Below are 18,660 nucleotides of genomic sequence, written 5' to 3'. Positions count from 1 at the left end.
CCAAACCCAGTGCCGCCATTGTAATAACACATGGCTGAAAGCCCAGTGAGGGTCCTCAGAAGTTTGGGGCATGTATGCATGTAAAACCAGATAAACCCCTTTTCTTAAAAATGCTAAGGCCCTGAGTGATGAAGCAAAGAGAGACAGTGACCAACGAGAAAGAGGAGTGACCCTGTGAGGGAAAGAGAGGCTTTGCATTGGAAACAAAGTTTGAATTTGGCCCGGAATTTGATGTATGAAGGCGTAATTACCAGAGTCAGACCATTCACCCCATTCGTATCGTGGATAATGACCCAGCATCTTTGGATGTGTTACCACATCTTCTTGAAATGTAAGAAAACTCCCTCCTGACTGACAGCATATGACTGAAGGCTGTGATTAAAGAAAGTACCTTTAACCTCAATGAGTTCACAACATTCAGAATAAGCTCGGCGCGTAGAACAGCTCTAAGGAAGCAGCAGTCTTTTTTTTTATTTACTTACCTTATTACACGTTGTTTCTTTTATTGCAACTCAATGTGCTGATTTAACAGGAACTTACTGATGTCCTACTGTGTGCAGGGTAGGTTGTCGCCACAAGACAAAATCTGATGGGGTGCCTGGGTGGCTCGGTCTGTTAAGTGTCCAACTTGGGCTCAGGTCACGATCTCAGAGTTCATGAGTTAGAGTCCCACATCGGGCTCTCTGCTGTCAGCATGGGGCCCGCTGCAGATCTTCTGCCCCCGTCTCTCTCTGCCCCTACCCCTTTCTCTCTCTAAATGAATAAATAAATACATACATACATACATACATACATAAATTAGAGAGAGAGAGAGAGAGAGAGAGAAAATCCGGGCATTGAGAACCAGTCGCTTATGAAGGTAGAAGGGACTCTACTCTGGAAATGACAGGAGAATTCTCGATCTGGAAAAGCTGTCAGTGTGAAAGGCAAGAGGTTCATAAAAGCAAAAGGCAGAGGTAACAGCACAACGCTCTCTGGAGCGTCCGCTCTTTGGAGAGCAATGTTGAAAGGAAGTATTCCGAGTGTCTGGAAGTTTCCCCACTAATGTTGGCAAAGTGTGCATCTTCTCATTTAAGGTGCCACACTGCAAAAGCAGTGATAAGAAAGGAGAGCAAAGAGAAAAATTTAAATTACTCCCAGGATCTCTGGAAGATGAAAGGACTGTAGCAGGACTTTTTTGTGGAGGAAAACAATAATTGAATAAAAACCAAAACCTTCAATTTTTCCATTTAACAAAACCCTCAAATATTTAATCATCTTGAACTTCTTTCATCAGCTAATAAGTGACCGACAGCCAAAGAAAACCAGCTGATATCACTAATTCTGTTTGGGATCTTGGTTATTTTTCTTTTATATGTGAACAGAGGCTGTCTGTGCTTTTAGGCCATTCATCTCTCCACTTAACACAAATGATGTTTTTGGCACTAGATACCATGGCTGTGGAAACTTGGATAATCTTGGAAGCAGGTCTGTCCACTGGGTGTGAGATTTAAAAGGGGGGAAAAAAAAAAGATACAGAGAGACTGAGGGTAGGCCGGGGTCGGGGGCGATCGCAAGGGCCCTTCTGAGGTGAGGTGGAGACTGAGTATGGAAAACTGCAGAGGCCAGGGGCCGGGGATCAAGGGAGTGGTAACAGCAGGTGTTTACAGGGATGCCCTGGGAGGGCTGCAGGAGCTCAGGGCCGAGGTGATCTGCCTGCTACTTCTGTCAGGCTGGCGGCAGTGGCTTCGGGGCAGATTGGCCTTTCGTGGTGAGTGACCAGGAGGCTCCGAACCGTAAACCAGGAGGCTCCAAAGTTCCTCATGACCCCTCGGTGAAAGCCATCTAGGAATTTGAAAACCACAGGTGTTTCGGGGCGCCTGGGTGGCTCAGTTGGTCACGTGTCCAATTTCGGCAAAGGTCATGATCTCATGGTTCGTGGGTTCGAGCCCCGCGTGGGGCTCTGTGCTGACAGCTCGGAGCCTGGAGCCTGCTTCGGATTCTGTGTGTGTCTCTCTCTCTTCTCCCCCCACTACTTGTGCTCAGCCTCTCTCTCTCTGTCTCTCTCTGTCTCTCTCTCAAAAATAAATAAATGTTAAAATTTTTTTTAAAAATCACAGGTGTTTCTTTTGGAAGCAATAGTACCTTTGACTCATATAAATCCAGAGATACATTTCTTCTTGATAGTGTCAAAGACTATGTCAGATTGTGGCAGTTGACTAATACTGATGGGACAGCTTTTCTAATGTCACCACAGTATAAATAGAAAAAAAGTTTGATTTTTTTTTAAGGTTTATTTATTTGTGGGGTGCCCGGGTGGCTCAGTCTGTTGAGTGACCGACTGGCTCAGGTCATGATCTCACGATTTGTGAGTTCAAACCCTGCATCGGGCTCTGTGTTAACAGCTCAGAGCCTGGAGCCTGCTTCGGATTCTGTGTCTCCCTCTCCTCTTCGTGCTCTGTCTCTCTCTGTCTCTCAAAAATAAACACGTTACAAAAAATTTTTTAAAGTTTATTTATTTGCGAGAAGGGGTGGGGGACAGACGGCGGGGGGAGAGAATCCCAAGCAGGATCTGCATTGTCAGCACAGAGCCCGATGCGACGCTGGGTCTCATGAACCCGTGACATCATGACCTGAGCCGAATTCAAGAGTCAGACACTCACCCTATGGAGCCACCCAGGCACCCTGATTTTTTTTTTCTTTTTTTAATTACTGGTGTCAACCATGGTCCATCAAGTCTCTCTTCTTTACTAATGATAACCTTGGCCGGGTTCCATAACTTTCTGCTTGCTTGCGACGTAACATTACTCCAAACCAGTTTAAAATCTCAATCTTCTATACTCTGGTTTCTCTTCAGATCGCATAAATCTTTCGCCTTTTAAAATCTCAGTCTTCTGATTCAAAGTATTCTGCTCTCCAACCCAGATTAGACTCAGGGTTCAAGGGACTTGGCCAGGAGACAGAGGCATGATTGGCTTTGTACACCCCTGTCTCCTATTCCTATCCCCTATTCCTATTCTCCTCTCTCTTCTGGGCTCAGTGTTGGAGACAAGGAAGAGATAGGAGAGAAAAGTGAACTGACTCTTTGCTTAATGTCAGAGGTCATGGCACTCTCCCTGAAAGCTGTCACTGCTTCTTTGGCTCACTGTGGTTGGCCACTAATGTCCTCTGTGGCAGCCTTCAGATACTGACCCTCTGCTGGGCTTGGTGGGTGAGGCCTCTCTGGAGCCTCCCCACTGATACCTGACAGGGGACATCTGGCCCTAGCATCACATCCTTGTCCCCCATACACTTCCCTCTGCCTGTGTAACAGCTCCCTGCTCTTGCTGCTGGAGAACCCTCTCCTTCTCTAAGTGGCATGATAGCCAGCTCACTGCAAGCCCCTTCTGTAACGTCTGCTCAATTTATGGGTCATGTTCTTGCCCGACACGTGGTGGGAGTGTGGGTAGCTTCACAGCCCCTCCAGATCATTTTTCTCGAGTTCTTTTTCTTTCTGCTGCGGTCGGCTCAGCCACAGATCATGCATGCTTCCCAAGCAAATAGGAACAGGTAAACAAAATTCCACTCTGTCCTTTTTACACGCATCCCCAACTCCTTAAAAAAAAAATTATATTTATTTTTGAGAGCGAGAGAGACAGAGCATGAGCGGGGCAGGGGCAGAGAGAGAGGGAGACACAGAATCCGAAGCAGGCTCCAGGCTCTGAGCTGTCAGCACAGAGCCCGATGCGGGGCTCGAACTCACAGACCGGACCACGAGATCATGACCTGAGCCGAAGTTGGGAGCTTAACCGACTGAGCCACCCAGGCACCCCTCGCATCCCCAACTTTATGGGCCCACACACTAAAAGGGACAGAGCAGCTCGCCACCGCCTCTCCCTGCTCAGGAGGCAGCCTCCTGGGGACAGCATCAGGCCCGCCCCTTACAGCTCCTTGGAGGCTCAGTGGGATCCGAAGCAGTGACATTGGCTCTGCTGCACTTTTGTAGGCTCTGGGGAAAGTGTCTGATAGCAGCTCCTGCAACCTCGCCAGAACCTCTCTTTTGCTTGTCATGGCCCCCCCTCGCCCGCTACCCCAGCCCGCTCTGGGCTCCCGTAACTGGTTTGGGACTAACAGGAAAAGTTCCATTCGCCTTTCTGTTACAGTCCTATGAAGAAACAAAAATGCTGCAGGGGGAGGTCTTGGAATGACACGTGCCTTTGCATTTTCTGACAGACATTGGTTGAATACGGAGCAAATGTCACCATGCACAACCACGCCGGGGAGAAGCCCTCCCAGAGCGCCGAGCGCCACGGGCACACCCTGTGCTCCCGGTACCTGGTGGTGGTGGAGACCTGCATGTCGCTGGCCTCTCAGGTGGTGAAGCTGACCAAGCAGCTGAAAGAGTAAGTGACCCATTCTTGCCGTGACCACCGAGACTGGCTTGTCCTCACTTCGCTTAGGTTTGAGCCGGGTGCTTTGGTTGTGCCAGTCTCATGCTGGTTGTACAGGGAATTCCTAGCCTTCTTCTCTCGCCTTTTCTTCTTCTGTCCCAGGTCTTCCCGGCCAGCACCCGTGCCGCAGGTACCAGAGGCAAATTGACGTTTAAACAAACAGTGCAGAGCAAACTTCCTAAGCAGGGAACGTAAGGTGTGTGGGATGACAGACGGGCTCTCTCTGTGTGCGTATCTCCGGGGCCAACTTCTTAGCGGTCATAGAAAGAACACACAGGCAGCGTCTCCAGACTCCTGTCCTTTACGTGCTAGGAAATCATAAAGTACCTGAGAGAGAAAAACAAAAAAAGCAAAAAACTAGAGGTAGACCCATTTCCCAGCTTTGCAAAAGAAAAATGTGTATTTGAGGAATTACAGACAGATGATCTGGCAACCATCACCAGTAAATTTATTAGAAAAATTAAGCAGACGATTCGTGACTCTTCAGAACGCAGAAGAGTGTTCAGTCAGCGTGATGTTACTTAAAAGCTTCTTGGTCTAGACGGAGTGAGTTCTGTTCTTGCCAAGATTATTGAACGGCTACCCACTGCTTACCTAGACGTCAGGAACCATTTGTGGGAGGTTGTCAGGATAAGCGTGAAGAGAGGGGGACAGTGGAGAAGCTGTCAGGTAGGTGTCTAGCAGGATGAAGATCAAGGTGCCGACAGCACTTTAGAGGATTAAAGTCAGACTTTGGGAAACACCAGCCGAATGACAGTTACCATATTGGGGAGGGAATCACTAAAAATCGGAATCAGCATGCAGAGTCATGTTGACAGATTAGGATGAACCCTAAAAATTAAATGTTAGAAGCAAAATACGAAGTGTTTTAAATTATTTTTAAAAACCTTCTTTTTCCCAGTTGAAAAGAGACGTATGGTGGATGGGAGGCCTTACCTGATTATAGGTGTAACCAGGCCACAGTCTGGCACGTCCCCGGACCCTCCAGCTCTTCTCTAAGCTTGGCAAAACCTTGGTCTCCCTACTTCCCCCGCTCTTGTCTCAGAGGCCAGGTCTCTCTGTACCCTCCTGCCCTCCCTACTAGAATGCCCTCTTTAATGAAAACCCAGTTAGGTTTTCACTGGAAACAGGACTTAAAAATTGAGGATGTTTGTTGGGATGAGCGCTGGGTATCGTATTATATGTAAGTGATGAATCCCTGGGTTCTATTCCTGAAGGCATTGTTACACAGTTTATTAATGAAGTTGAATTGAAATAAGTAAATTTTAAAGATTAAAAAAAATGTTTCTTTTATGTATTTTGAGAGAGGAAAAAAAAGAGCATGAGCAGGGGAGGGGCAGAGAGAGAGGGAGAGAGGGAATCCCAGGAAGGCTCCCTGCCATCAGCGCAGAGCCTGACTCGGGATTTTGTTACAAACTGTGAGATGACCTGAGCTGAAATCAAGAGCCAGACGCTTAGCCAACTGAGCCACCCAGGTGCCACTAAATAAATAAATTTTAAAAAGAAATAAAATAAAAATTATAATGGGAAGAATAAAGCAAAATTAAACATTAAAGGGGTTCCCTCCAAGTATCCTCTGCCCAGTTACACAAATCTCCCCAGGGGGAGGGAGCGAAGTGAGCTTTAAGAACTTCTTGTAACCGAGGGGAAAATGCCCACAAACTCACAACTCAGTAAGTTACGTTTCCATAGCGAACATCCTTGTACACGTCTTTAGGTACATGTGTAGGTATTTCTAAAGCTAAGCTCCTAGAAAGGCAATTGCTAGAACACAGGGCATAAGTATTTAAAATGTGGATGGATGCTGCCTAATATCCTTCCAGAAATATTGTAGCAATATCCCTGCCCCCCAGTAGTGTATGGGGGGGGGGGGCACCACTCAGAGGAGCTTTCAAATAATCCAGTAGAATTTTTTTTTCTAAAGATTCATCCTCGGAAAGACCAAAAAACATGGTCCTCAGTCTCTATACTGTGGAATTGTGAGCTTTTCATGAGCTATAATAGCTGTTTTATTGGTGAGCAGTTCAAGGTCAGGGTCTTGGCTGCCTTCCCTGTCGATGGGCCTAGGATAAAATACACATGTATGCTAACAGATAACAGCTCTTCTGCTGTTCCCAAAGCTGAATGCTGTAGACAGTTATCGTTAGGCCAGTGACAAGATAAAATATGAGAAGTTATGCTGTAGACCCTGGTCTTTTACTTACCATGTTCCTCAGTGAGATGGGCGAAACTAGAAGTGAAAAGGGAGGTCCACTTGGTCTAGCCACAGCACCCTATACCCTTCATGCTCCAGGGTACCAACAACACAGAAAGGTGAAAAAGGAGGGTTGAAAAATAAGAGTTTTTCTAGTCCAAAATTTTGAGTGAGAGACAGTGCTGAATGCCTTTTCCTACTAGAATAACTTTACTAACTCTTTATCATTATAAAGATAATTACTATTTAAAAATGGCAACCTCCAGGGGTGCCTGGGTGGCTCAGTCAGTTAAGTGTCCGACTCTTGATTTTGGCTCAGGTCATGATCTCATGGTCCATGAGTTCAAGCCCCACAGTGGGCCCTGTGCTGACGGCGTGGAACCTGCTTGGGATTCTGTCTCCCTCTCTGTCTTCCCCTCCCCTGCTGTCTTTCTCTCTCTCTCTCTCTCTCTCTCTCTCTTTCTCTCTCTCTCTCTCAAAACAAGTAAATAAAAAATTTAAAAACAAATTTAAATGGCAACCTTCAGCTCTGTTAGAAGTCCTCATGTACAAGCCTAGGTCTCCCTGGTTGAATTATGTCCTGTCCTAAAAAGATAAATTGAAGTCCTAACCTCTAGTACCTCAGAATGTATGCCTGTTTGGAGATGGGGTCTTTATAGAAGGAATCAAGTTAAAATGATCTCACAAACCCTGAGATCATGACCCGAGCTGAAGTCGGATGCTTAACCAACTGAGCCACCCAGGCGCCCCTGCTGTCTCCTTCTTTAGACAATTAAATTTTCAGTAGGTGAGTCACAGAACGAGTGAGATAAACTGAAATCACAGACTTTTCTTTTCTTAGGGGTGAAATGTTGGGACTAAAACTGACCATGTCTGAAAAACAGAGTACTTGGGGAGATGGCAGGGTATCCTCGTGGTCTGATCTCACAGAATTAGGTTTAGGTGGCCAGTGGTTGTTGAGTATGTGCAGTGACACTCAGCAAGGAGAACACTAGGCTTCCTCAAGCCTGTATCTAAAGTCTGGCGGTCGTCATAAGAACACTTGTAATTCATTCATCTGGTTCCACACCCTGACCCATGAGAGAGTCTAACCATTTTTGATGCTACCTGTATTCATTTTCTACTCCTATAAGAAATCAGCACACACCTAGTGGCTTAAAACAACACAAATTCATCTTGCAACTCTGTAGGTCTGAAACCCAGAATGGGCCTCCAGATTAAAATTGAGGTGTCTGCAGGCTATGTTGCTTTCTGGAGGCTCTAGAATGAGAGTCCGGTTGCAGAACCAGTTCCTTGTGGTCGTAGGACCAAGGTTCCCTTCTTTTGCTGGCTGTCAGCTGAGGGTCACCACCAGCACCTAGAGGCCGCTGCATTCCTTGGCTCCTGGCCCCTTCCTTCCTCTTCAGAGCCAGCAATCACAGATGGAGTCCTCACACTGAGTGTGTCTGACCTCATCTTCCTCCTCCTCACTGTTAAAGACATGTGGTTGGATTGCATCACCAATAAGAATAACCTAAGATAGCCTCTCTGATTTCCTGTCAGCCAATAACAACCTTAATTCTATCTGCAACACTAATTCTCTTTTGCCGCATGAGATAACGTATATTCTCACCTTCCAGGGATTAGAATCTGATGGCCATCCTTGGGGGGTGGCGGGTGGTCATAAAACGAATAAAGAGTTCAGTAAATACTGCTTATTCTTCTAAAGTCAGAATCAGTGGGATTTACTTTTTTCAAGTTCTCTAATTATGTTTTCTAAACAGATGTTAATTTCCGTCACCTGCGGCATTTAACTGATTTTTTTTCTTAAATTTAAAGCACGTTCTGATACCATTTAAAGTACATTCCGCTTTTATGTCCAGAATAAATTGAGCGTTGCCATACCAGGTTTCCCTTTATGTAAGAAAATGCTAAGTTATTTCATTGTTTTTACCCCCTATGGAAATAGTCTGCTTTTGTTGCTCTTATTTTGCTCTTTACTGATCACTGCATTAATACAATTACTTTAAAGATTTAAACAGTGTGGAAAGAGTAAATAATACATATAAGTATGATATAAGCATATATGTTATAAGTAATATATATTTTATATACAGAGAGGGATTTCTTAAAAATGTTTCTTTATATTTCTCTCATATAAAGAAATTTATATTTATATTTATATTCTGTTTCTTAAAATATAAAAAAAATATACTACACCCACTATTTTTATAACTTCCTTTTTTACTTAATATATGTATGTATATATATGTATATGTATTTCTATATCTATATGTATCTACTTTATACATATACTAGGGAAACTTTTTCTATGTCATGGATACTGGAATAGATCATCATTTTTAATAGCTGCCTCTATGGAAGCAACTAAATTATTCACTGAGTCTTATTGATGAGCATTTAGGCTACTTAGAGTTTCTTGCTAATGTGAATAATAAGCATCCTTTTGGGTAATTGACTGTGTCCTTAGAAGATTTCTGCACGGTGAGGACGAAGGCCATGCGTATTTGTAAGGCTTTGGGATTTATTGCAATTTATTGCAAATTATCATGACAAAATTTATACCTACTCATTTATAGTAGTGGCCATGTATCAGAGAGCTTATGTGTCTCGCTTCACTTTTCCCAGACAGACAATGGAACGTGTCACACTGCAGAACCAGCTCCAACAACTTCTAGAAGCCCAGAAATCAGAGGGCAAGTCCCTCCTTTCCTCGCCCAGGTAATACCAGGAACATTAATGGTTAGAGTTCTTAGGTGTCTTAAGTCTCTGAGCCTTCTTTTGGACTTTAAGAAGACAAAAACAGAACATATTTTATGTTTATAAAGAGGAATAAATATGAGACGTTACAGGGGGAAAACGCCCTGGACCTGATGTCAGAAGACCCGGCTTCATCTCTGGTTCTGCCATTTCTTCATTCTCTGACTACAGAAAAGTCACAGTCAGATTCCTTCATTTCTTCACCTGTGAAATGGGAATAAGGATACGTAGGTGTATAAGGTTGGTGAAGATGAGAATAATGAATGCAATTGGCACGACATTGATGTGTAAACAGTAAAACAGTAGACAGATCTCTCGTCATAGCGTTAGGTATGAGGCCCACTACACTGTGGTCATGGTTACCACTCTGGAGTTATTTGGAGATTGATGAGCACAGACATTAAGTGATTTTTCTTATTCCAGTCCTGTCGATCTGTAAGTCGTTAGTGGCAGTGGAGGCAATCAGTGATAGGAGATCACCTCATATGTTCTTCATCATCTTTCAGTTCGCCATCCTCCCCCGCTTCCAGAAGGTCCCAGTGGAAATCTCCAGATGCGGATGATGAGTCTGTAGCCAAGAGCAAACCCGGGGTCCAAGAGGGGATTCAGGTGCTCGGAAGCCTGTCGGCATCCAGCCGGGCCAGGGCCAAAGCAAAAGATGAAGATTCTGACAAAATCCTCCGCCAGTTACTGGGGAAGGATATCTCAGAGAGTGTCTGCACCCAGGAAAAGCTGTCCTTGGAATTCCAGGATGCTCAGGCTTCTTCTAGAAACTCAAAGAAGATCCCTGCAGACAAGAGGGAGCTGAAGTTGGCTCGGCTGAGGCAGCTGATGCAGCGGTCCCTGAGTGAGTCCGACACTGATTCCAACACCTCTGAGGACCCCAAGAGCACACCCGTGAGGAAGGCCGACAGGCCCAGACCGCAGCCCATTGTGGGAAGTGTGGAGAGTGTGGATAGCGCAGAAAGCCTGCACCTGATGATCAAGAAACACACGTTGGCATCAGGACGCAGGTTTCCTTTTGGTATCAAAGCCTCCAAATCTCTAGACGGCCATAGCCCATCTCCCACCTCCGAGAGCAGCGAACCCGACTTGGAATCCCAGTGTCCCGCCTCAGGGACCACTCCCCCAAGCCAGCCCTCCGGAGACCCTACTCAGCCCAGCCCTGACAGCACCACCACCCAGAAAGTGGCCATGAGCCCCAAGAGTGCCCTCAAGTCTCCGTCTTCCAAGCGCCGGACATCTCAGAACTTAAAACTCCGAGTTACCTTTGAGGAGCCCGTGGTCCAGATGGAGCAAGCTAGCCTCGAGCCCACTGGGGAGAAGGACAGAGATAAGGGCAGGACCCCCCAGAGGACCTCTACGGGTAGCGAATCGGGGGATCAACTGAAAAGGCCTTTTGGAACCTTCCGATCTATCATGGAGACGCTCAGTGGCAACCAGAACAATAATAACAATTACCAGGCAGCCAACCAGCTGAAGACCTCCACACTGCCATTAACCTCACTTGGAAGGAAGACAACAGATGCCAAGAGAAGTCCCGTGAGCTCTGCTAGCAAAGGAAAGAATAAGGCGGTGAGTGCCTTTTGGAGAATATCCCATTTCTTGCCTGTGAATTCACTGTGCTGTTCCTAACACTACAGATTGCTGACCTTTGCCACCTTGAGGGAATCCCCAGAAAATTCCAAAGGGATGCATGGACAGCTAAGTCCATGTGTTCTTTAAGGATATATGTCATATTAAAGTATATACGCTTTGCTCTTCCTTGGAAAATATGCTAAAAGAGAAAGATGAAAGAAATCACAGGAGGTTATATTCTGGTCCCCCAGTTTCCCAAAATAGTTTCATCCTTGAGTGTTAGGAGTCCTAAACTGGAAGGCATTTCTGCAAGATGAGACCACCAATCGATGTGAAATCAGGCCCTTCCTTGGCATAGATTCTGCCTCAGGAAGAGTTTGTTCTCCTCATCTGACCGGATAGTTTATCCTCAAGCCCGATTAAAGAGCACATAAATAGAAACTATTTCCAAAGACTTAACTACTCCACTTTGGAATGACCTTTGAAATGAATACACCACAGGGACCTCCACGTTGGCGTTTTATGATACTCACCCCTGAGTGTTGATCAGGATGCCATAGCAGTCTGAAGCACTTGGCAGTACATAAGGGATGGCAGAGTGTGGTGGGAACTATATCTTATAATTGCATTTACTAGAAAACCGGGGACTATAATCTGTGGTTTAAAACTGGTGAATGGGAGATATGAATGTCTTTGTAGGCTGTAGGCAATGTGTCCTGTATGCTCTGCACATGCCATGCCATCCAAAAAATGGTACAGTAGCCAAAATGCGAAATGCTGAGGGGTAGAAGGACCTAGAATATCCATCCTGCGATCTAGAGAGTCACAGCCTGCATAACTGATAATTTGCCATATGGTAAAATTCCATTACAGCGCAGTTGAAGAACTGTCCAGATTCCTTTTGCAATACTAAAATCGAGTTTCAGTTAGTATCTAATTAATTGAACACCGATTTTAACTATACGTTGATATCCAACGTCAGTTGCCTTTGTTGCAAAGGACTTCCTCACATGTATATTTCCGCGAGAAAAGTCACACCCCTGCCCCGAAGCCCAGCCCCTTTGGGTTTCATATGCCCAAACTTACCTTGCTCAAATAAGACTTTCCCGAGTAACTTAATGGGTTCTGTCACTCAGGAGTAAGAGAAGGATCCCACCAGCTCGTGCCCCTCGAAGTATGTATGAAGCTTGCATCCACTAATCTGCCTCCTGCATGCTTCCTGTTTATCGAGACGCGTGCATGTGCTGAGCTCGTTGCATGTTTTCAGATGATGTCTGATTGCACCTCTCTAGGAGATGTACGGCAGCTGCGTCACCCTTTCCTCTAACACGCTGACCGAAGAGCCTCTGCGTAACCGTGCACGGTACGTGGTGCTAGCGGGTGCCTTGCGCAGCAGGGCCACGCCTTTGCTTTCAGTTGCATGACCTTGTAAATTACAGTACCAGAGCACCCTTAGCAGGAGCCGAAAGGAAGAAGAAAATGCCACCTTTCCCCCCGCAAATAGAAGCAGCCAGTCTTATAAGATGGGCCTTAGGAAGGGAACCAGTGCCCCATTGGAGGGGCTTTGATCCAGCCGCAGAGAGCGGAGGAATCTACTCAGCTTACAAACGCGCTGTGTCTCCCAGTTGACTTTGGCTTTCAGGCTTTGTTTTAATGGAGTCAAGTACCAAGTAAGTCTAGAAATTAAACTTCCTGTCACGGGTGGGATTAGCCCATCTCTGATCAGAATCAGCACTGCGAAGCAGAGGTGAGGTTTGGTTTCATGGCTGATCCTCAGGCTGAAAGCGTCATCACTGTGCTTGGGAGAAACAGGACCCTGCCATTCTGAGATTGCGCTAGCTTGACACTCAGAACCGCCGCACCCATCAGTGAGCCAGTCTGTGAGCCCACCAGTGACACAGGGGTCTTTCTCAAACAAAATGTTTACGGTGCAAAGTGCATGCGCTGTGCACCTAAAAGGATCATGTCCGAAGGTCCCCGGCGGCATGTCCGAAGGTCCCCGGCAGCTCAGGCACTTCCCTGGGCCAAGTCCTTCTGCATCAGGACTTTATTTCCTCCCGAGGGAATGCGCACCACTTCCTGACAAAGCAGGAAATGGAAAAGGAGAGTGGTTCAGGGTGAGTGCATGTAACCAGTGCCCTGTGACTGGCTTCTCTCGGAAGTAACCCCCAAATTCATCAGAAGGGAGACTATCGCTTGTAAATCACTCAAACTTAATTTAATTTAATGACTTAAAGGAACACAGTGGCACCTCCTCCAGCACCCTTCCCAAACCCTCCACAATGTTTTGGCGAATGTATGCCTGTTTGTACGTATAATGATAAACACACACGAATAGGGGTGTGTTTGTTGTTGTGAGGGTAAATTTCAGGTCAGAATACCAAGGTGCAAGAAATGTCATTCTCCTTTTCCCCCCCTTTAAATCAAATGTAATCAGGCTGGAAGAAAGGTAAATCCCCATCATTTCAGGGAGTGCCCCTAGGGGTCTCACTAAGTCAGTGTATTGAAGGAAGCACCTTGGAGCTTGGGTATTAACTGGTCACCACCATTCAGTTTGGGTCAGACTCACATGTTGCCTGAGTCTGGGCTGCTTCTGTCCACAATGGAGCAGGGAATCGTGGCCAGTGCTGCGAACCCATTGCTTACTGGCTTTTTTCTTTTCCTCTCAACCCATCTTCCCCACCCCTATACCCTTCTCAGTCCCATATGAGGTCCAGTGTGTCTTCAGGTGCCTGGAAAATTCTGCTTTTGTCATTAAACAGAAGTCACCAACAATACCCTCAGGAAAGGCAGCACAAAGACTTGGCAAACTCTTGGGAGAGAGAAGGAGAACATCTCTCCTCTCTTACAGGTTCCTCCAGTACCCGGAAATAAGACAGTTGGTATCACAGTAGAACCATCCTGCCAGAAATATTTCATCCTGTCTTTTCACAAGCAAAGGAGCAAAGCTGAGCTGTCTTCTATACTATAATTATATAGTATAACGCCTATATATAGTATATATAGTAACGCCTGGGTGCTCAGTTGGTTATGTGTCTGACTCTTGATTTTGGCTCCAGTCATGATCTCACAATCTGTGAGTTCAAGCCCCGCATCGGGCTCTCCGTCAGCACAGAGCCTGCTTCAGATCTTCTCTCTCCCTCTCTATCTACCCCTCCCCCGCTTGCATATGCAAAATAAATAAAAACATTGAAAGAAAAAAATCAGAGCATCAAAGAGGTTTTAGGGCTACTCAGCTGTCTGACACTAGGGTAACACTTTTGTAGTCTGTTTAAGAAACAGTCCTTTGGAAGGTTCAGTCTTGAATCTCAAATTCACTGGCTCTACATATTAACAGAGCTTGAGTGCAGTGATCAGCAGAAACCCCAAAATAAAAATATTCAGTGTATTTTATTAAGTAAGCATCCCTTACTGACCCCTTCCCCTCCCTACCTTATAAATTAAACTCTCCTCTATCATGGTTGCAATTTAGCATGTGTTCTGTAGAAAGTGAAAACTCACCGGTTTGCTCAGGCTGGAGAGGAGAGGTTTCTGTGATTCACTCATACTTACAGAGGCGGAGAGAACAAGGCCGGAGTTCACTCCTTAGATAAAGTAAGGATGGATAGCTGTAGTTGAAATGAAGGTAACTCAGAGAAATGAAATAGCATGAGATCGTGAGCATGAAAAACACCTAAGTGACTCTAATGCTTGCTCCATTTTGCCTTGGGGACCATGGAAAGAACATCCCACAGAAGGACGCAATATGGAAAGAAACCCAAGTGTTCATCCATCAGGGACGCCTTCACATCTTGGCCCAAGAGTTTGCTTGAAGGCTAAATGACTCCTCTCGGGTAGCAGGGATTCCCCAGGATTATATAACTTTGGAAACCACTGGGGGTCATTGGGTTGGAGTTGGTTCCAAACATTATGCCCCTGAACGGCCCTATTGCTGTGTCCCCGGAGAAAGAGTGGGGGCAGTGAGACCTAGTTCCAGGCAGATGCTGGAACCACACTTTAGTTCCTAAGAAACATCTGTTTTTCCTGGTAAGAGAAAAATACGGGCAATAAATGCATTTTAAAGAATATCACCTCTGTACGGTAGTTCTGTTTACTATTTATTTTTCTAAATTGGTCACAGCTTGATGGCAAAAAATCTAAATTTCTTTTCAATGTCCTTTAAAAGTAGATTCAACTCCATTACTTTGGACAGCTTTCCCAGTGTGTTTTCAACTGCAGAGGATGACTTTGTTTATAACAAGCAGATTTATCTTTACTTTTCCTTATAAAGGACAAGTTGGTTTTGAGTTATTACAACTTCAAGGGAATGTTTGCAATTATTTGTCTTAAAATGCCAATAAGACATTCATTTCCCAGACTTTAAGTCCATGTGAGACCTGTAACACAGGAAGTGAGATTTGATTCCAGCTACCAATAGGCAGAGAGTATTATCCCCTGGCCGCCATCAGTCACACCCCCTCTGACCACAGTGACATTGTGGCCTGGAACCCTAGTCGTAGCACCAGCACGAGAGCAGACTTGTTAAAAAAACATTAAGTAATGAACACCATTAGTGTTCATTTTACTGCCAAGGAATTAGCCACACCGGGAATTACACATCCAGAACCAAGAGCTAGTATCAGATATTTTGCATCGATGTCAGCGTTGTTCGATAGCCACTTCAGCGGGAGAGGTGTATTTGGCCTGAGACGATGTGAGGTGTGGCAGTGGTCATCTGCCGTGCCCAGAAGGAGGTCAGGGGCGCCTGGGTGGCGCAGTCGGTTAAGCGTCCGACTTCAGCCAGGTCACGATCTCGCGGTCCGTGAGTTCGAGCCCCGCGTCAGGCTCTGGGCCGATGGCTCGGAGCCTGGAGCCTGTTTCCGATTCTGTGTCTCCCTCTCTCTCTGCCCCTCCCCCGTTCATGCTCTGTCTCTCTCTGTCCCAAAAATAAATAAAAAATGTTGAAAAAAAAAAATTTAAAAAAAAAGAAGGAGGTCAGAGTTCAGGGAACTCACCCCCGCCAGCGGGTGTGCACGCACGCACACACATGTGTATGTCCTTAGTGTCAGGGTATCATGCTAAACAGAAAAATGAACAAAGATGTGGAAGCCATTGGAAAAGGAGAGGTGAGGCCCCGGCGTAAGGCTGTCCCAAGTACAGTGTACCCTCAGCCCCACTGACGAGCCCTTCCAGAGCCATGACAGACAGATGCAGTCAGCGCAAAAAAGGAATCTCTGATCCTGCTGAGTAAATACACCCTTGCCGTAGTCTCTCTGAATACAGTAAATTAACCACATTCTAATCTTGTCTTGAAGTTTTTAGCGTAAAGTATTTACTTTTAACCCATATGCTTTTTTAAGGATTCTTGAAGGGATGTTTCTGTAATTACTCATTGTTGCGTTACCATGCTCTCTGATACATGTTGACTGCAGAGTTCTAGAATGACTTCCCCAGGGCAGACAGAGTCTTAATCAATGTAACAGTTCAGAAAAGTTGGTTCAAGTGCTAATACTAAAAGGGGATTTAGTAGTTAGAGACATTAGCAATATTATTGCTCAAAAACTGTACTTTCCACTTCTAAGCCCTGATCTGAAGTGTGTGTTCATTTCTTTTTTTTTTTTTTTAAAGTTTATTTGGAGAGAGAGAGAAAAAGACAGAGAGAGAAAGCATGCAGGAGGGGCACAGAGAGAGAGAGAGAGAGAGAGAGAGAATCCCAAGCAGGCTCCACACTTCCAGCACAGAGCCTGATGCGGGGCTTGAACTCACCCACCATGGGATCAGACACCCCACCGACTGAGCCACCCAGGCACTCCAGTGTGTGTTCATTCCTAATATACTAACTCTGGGACCTAGAGCCAGTCCATCAGTAGGAATTGATAGCAGGCCCCTGAGGTGCTTTCCTCAGCCCCAGAAACCCCTAGAACCCACCTGGTCAGCTTCCCCTTTACACCTCTTCGTGTATCCCCAGGTTCTGTGTTCCCTGCACAACTCACCCTGCACCCACCGTCACCTTTGCTTCCGTAGAGTTCATACTAGTTTCAGAGGGAAAACCCTTATTTCATACTGAAGCTTTGTCCCTGTGACTTGGAGGAGAGAGAAGACCCCAATCTTGAACATTTCTCCAAGGGAAGGTTCTCCTTCGTATAGGCCACAGTACTGCACTGTCATTGGCTGTTGCATAGTACAGTTGGGTGTGTTTAGAAAAATACCCATGTGTGGGGAATAGTTAAAATGATCTGACCTTCCCAGTGTCTCAGCACAACTTAGCAAACTTTTTATAAAAGCTGCAAGAGTTCCCAAGGATGACCAGAACATGATTCACAAATGGAGGTGTTTTTTTTTTAATTTTTTAAATTTTTTTAAGTTAATTTTTTTTTTGAGAGAGAGAGAGAGAGAGAGCACATTGAGGATGGGGAGAGAGAGAGGAGAGAGAGAATCCCAAGCAGGTTCCACACTGTCAGCGCAGAGCCCAGCAGGGGGCTCGATCCCACGACGGTGAGATCATGACCCGAGTCGAAACCAAGAGTCAGACGCTTAACCGACTGAGCCACCCGGGTGCCCCAAAGTTTCTTTTCATATGCCCCATATACCCACTGGGAAAGGAAAAGGCACATTCCACCACAGGAAGACAGTGAGACCTAGTTTAGTCCCAAAGCCCTGATGAGACCTAGAAAAAGCTATTGCAACTAAGATCCCATGTTCAATCCCCCTGCCCTTGGAAGGCAGGAAATGAGCGTGTGGAACAGCCGTGAACTATAAGTAGGAGGGTACAGAGGGAACACCTGCCTTCAAACCCAAAATCACCCCACCTGAAATACATTTTTTCAGCATGTGAATTCTTGGATAAATGTAATCACAAAATTTAAGAACAAGAAACTCCCTTCTCCCACATCCACCCTCCTTTCCTCACCTCCCTCCAGGGTCCAGGTTTGAACTGTGTAATGTTCTGTTAGTGTCATATTTACACCACCTCGGCCACCACGGGGTGTCTCCAGACATTAAAAGAGAAATGCCTGGGGGAGCCTCAGTGGCTCAGTCAATTAAGTTTCCAAGTCATAATCTCAGCTCAGGTCAAGATCTCATGTTCCTGAGATCGAGCCCTGCATAGCGCTCTACACTGGCAGCACGGAGCCTGCTTGGGATTCTCTCCCTCGCTCTCTCTCTGCCCTTCCCCTGTTATCTCTCTCTCTCTCTCTCTCAAAAATAAATGTATAAACAACAACAAAAAAAGAGCGGTGCCTGTTTATCAACTCTTAGTAAGGCTGGAGTTTCAGAGAAGCAGCAATCTGTTTGAGGCTTAAAAGTACAGACTTTACCAGACAACTTCCAGTACCTTCACCAAGCTTCCCTGCTCCAACCACAGTCCTTTGGGATTTTCCTTCCCACACTGAGAACAGTGCAGATACATTACCGAATGCCACAGCCTTGGTTTGCCAGTGTACTCACTGCAACGTCTTTAGCAAACAGCCACGCATTTTGCTGTGCCAGCACAAGGCAATGCTGCCTTCATAAAAGAGATCAGAGTCCAGAGACAATTAACAGAGGACACGGTTAAAACACCAGTAAACTCTGTAAAATGTATACGGTGCTTGACAGCCTCCCCATATTGCCATCTTTACCCCCAGTGTCTAGCTCAGTGCCTCGCACACGCTAGCAACCTCCTAAACATTTGGCGAGAGGGAGAGTGGAGAAAGCTAAAGAGGGAAAAAGAGAAATAATAAGGACTGAGCCCATCACCCC

General features: G+C 45.8%; 1 protein-coding gene and 1 long non-coding RNA gene across 7 annotated transcripts in view; one reads left to right on the top strand and one right to left on the bottom strand.

Annotated features, from left to right (window-relative positions):
- The window catches only part of SNCAIP (synuclein alpha interacting protein), a 159,239-nt gene that overhangs the window by 135,228 nt on the left and 5,351 nt on the right, over window positions 1–18,660 (top strand). For 5 of the 6 annotated variants that reach the window (XM_058737948.1, XM_058737958.1, XM_058737938.1 and 2 more), the window contains 4 exons: window positions 4,192–4,361; window positions 9,232–9,324; window positions 9,870–10,938; window positions 12,234–12,304. In XM_058737948.1, the coding sequence (XP_058593931.1) occupies window positions 4,192–4,361; window positions 9,232–9,324; window positions 9,870–10,938; window positions 12,234–12,304 (1,403 nt within the window). The remainder of the gene's footprint in view (window positions 1–4,191; window positions 4,362–9,231; window positions 9,325–9,869; window positions 10,939–12,233; window positions 12,305–18,660) is intronic. The other variant, XM_058737978.1, reaches the window with a different exon arrangement.
- LOC131516672 (uncharacterized) lies at window positions 9,108–9,871 on the bottom strand. The gene is made up of 2 exons (XR_009264191.1): window positions 9,727–9,871; window positions 9,108–9,567 (listed from the first exon to the last, which is right to left on the bottom strand). It is a non-coding gene; the product is annotated as an uncharacterized LOC131516672 (long non-coding RNA).

Source organism: Neofelis nebulosa, chromosome 1 (genome assembly GCF_028018385.1).
Source record: "Neofelis nebulosa isolate mNeoNeb1 chromosome 1, mNeoNeb1.pri, whole genome shotgun sequence".
NCBI lineage: Eukaryota > Metazoa > Chordata > Mammalia > Carnivora > Felidae > Neofelis > Neofelis nebulosa.
The sequence above is the reverse complement of the archived record's forward strand: the minus strand, read 5'-3'. Positions and strand labels throughout refer to the sequence as shown.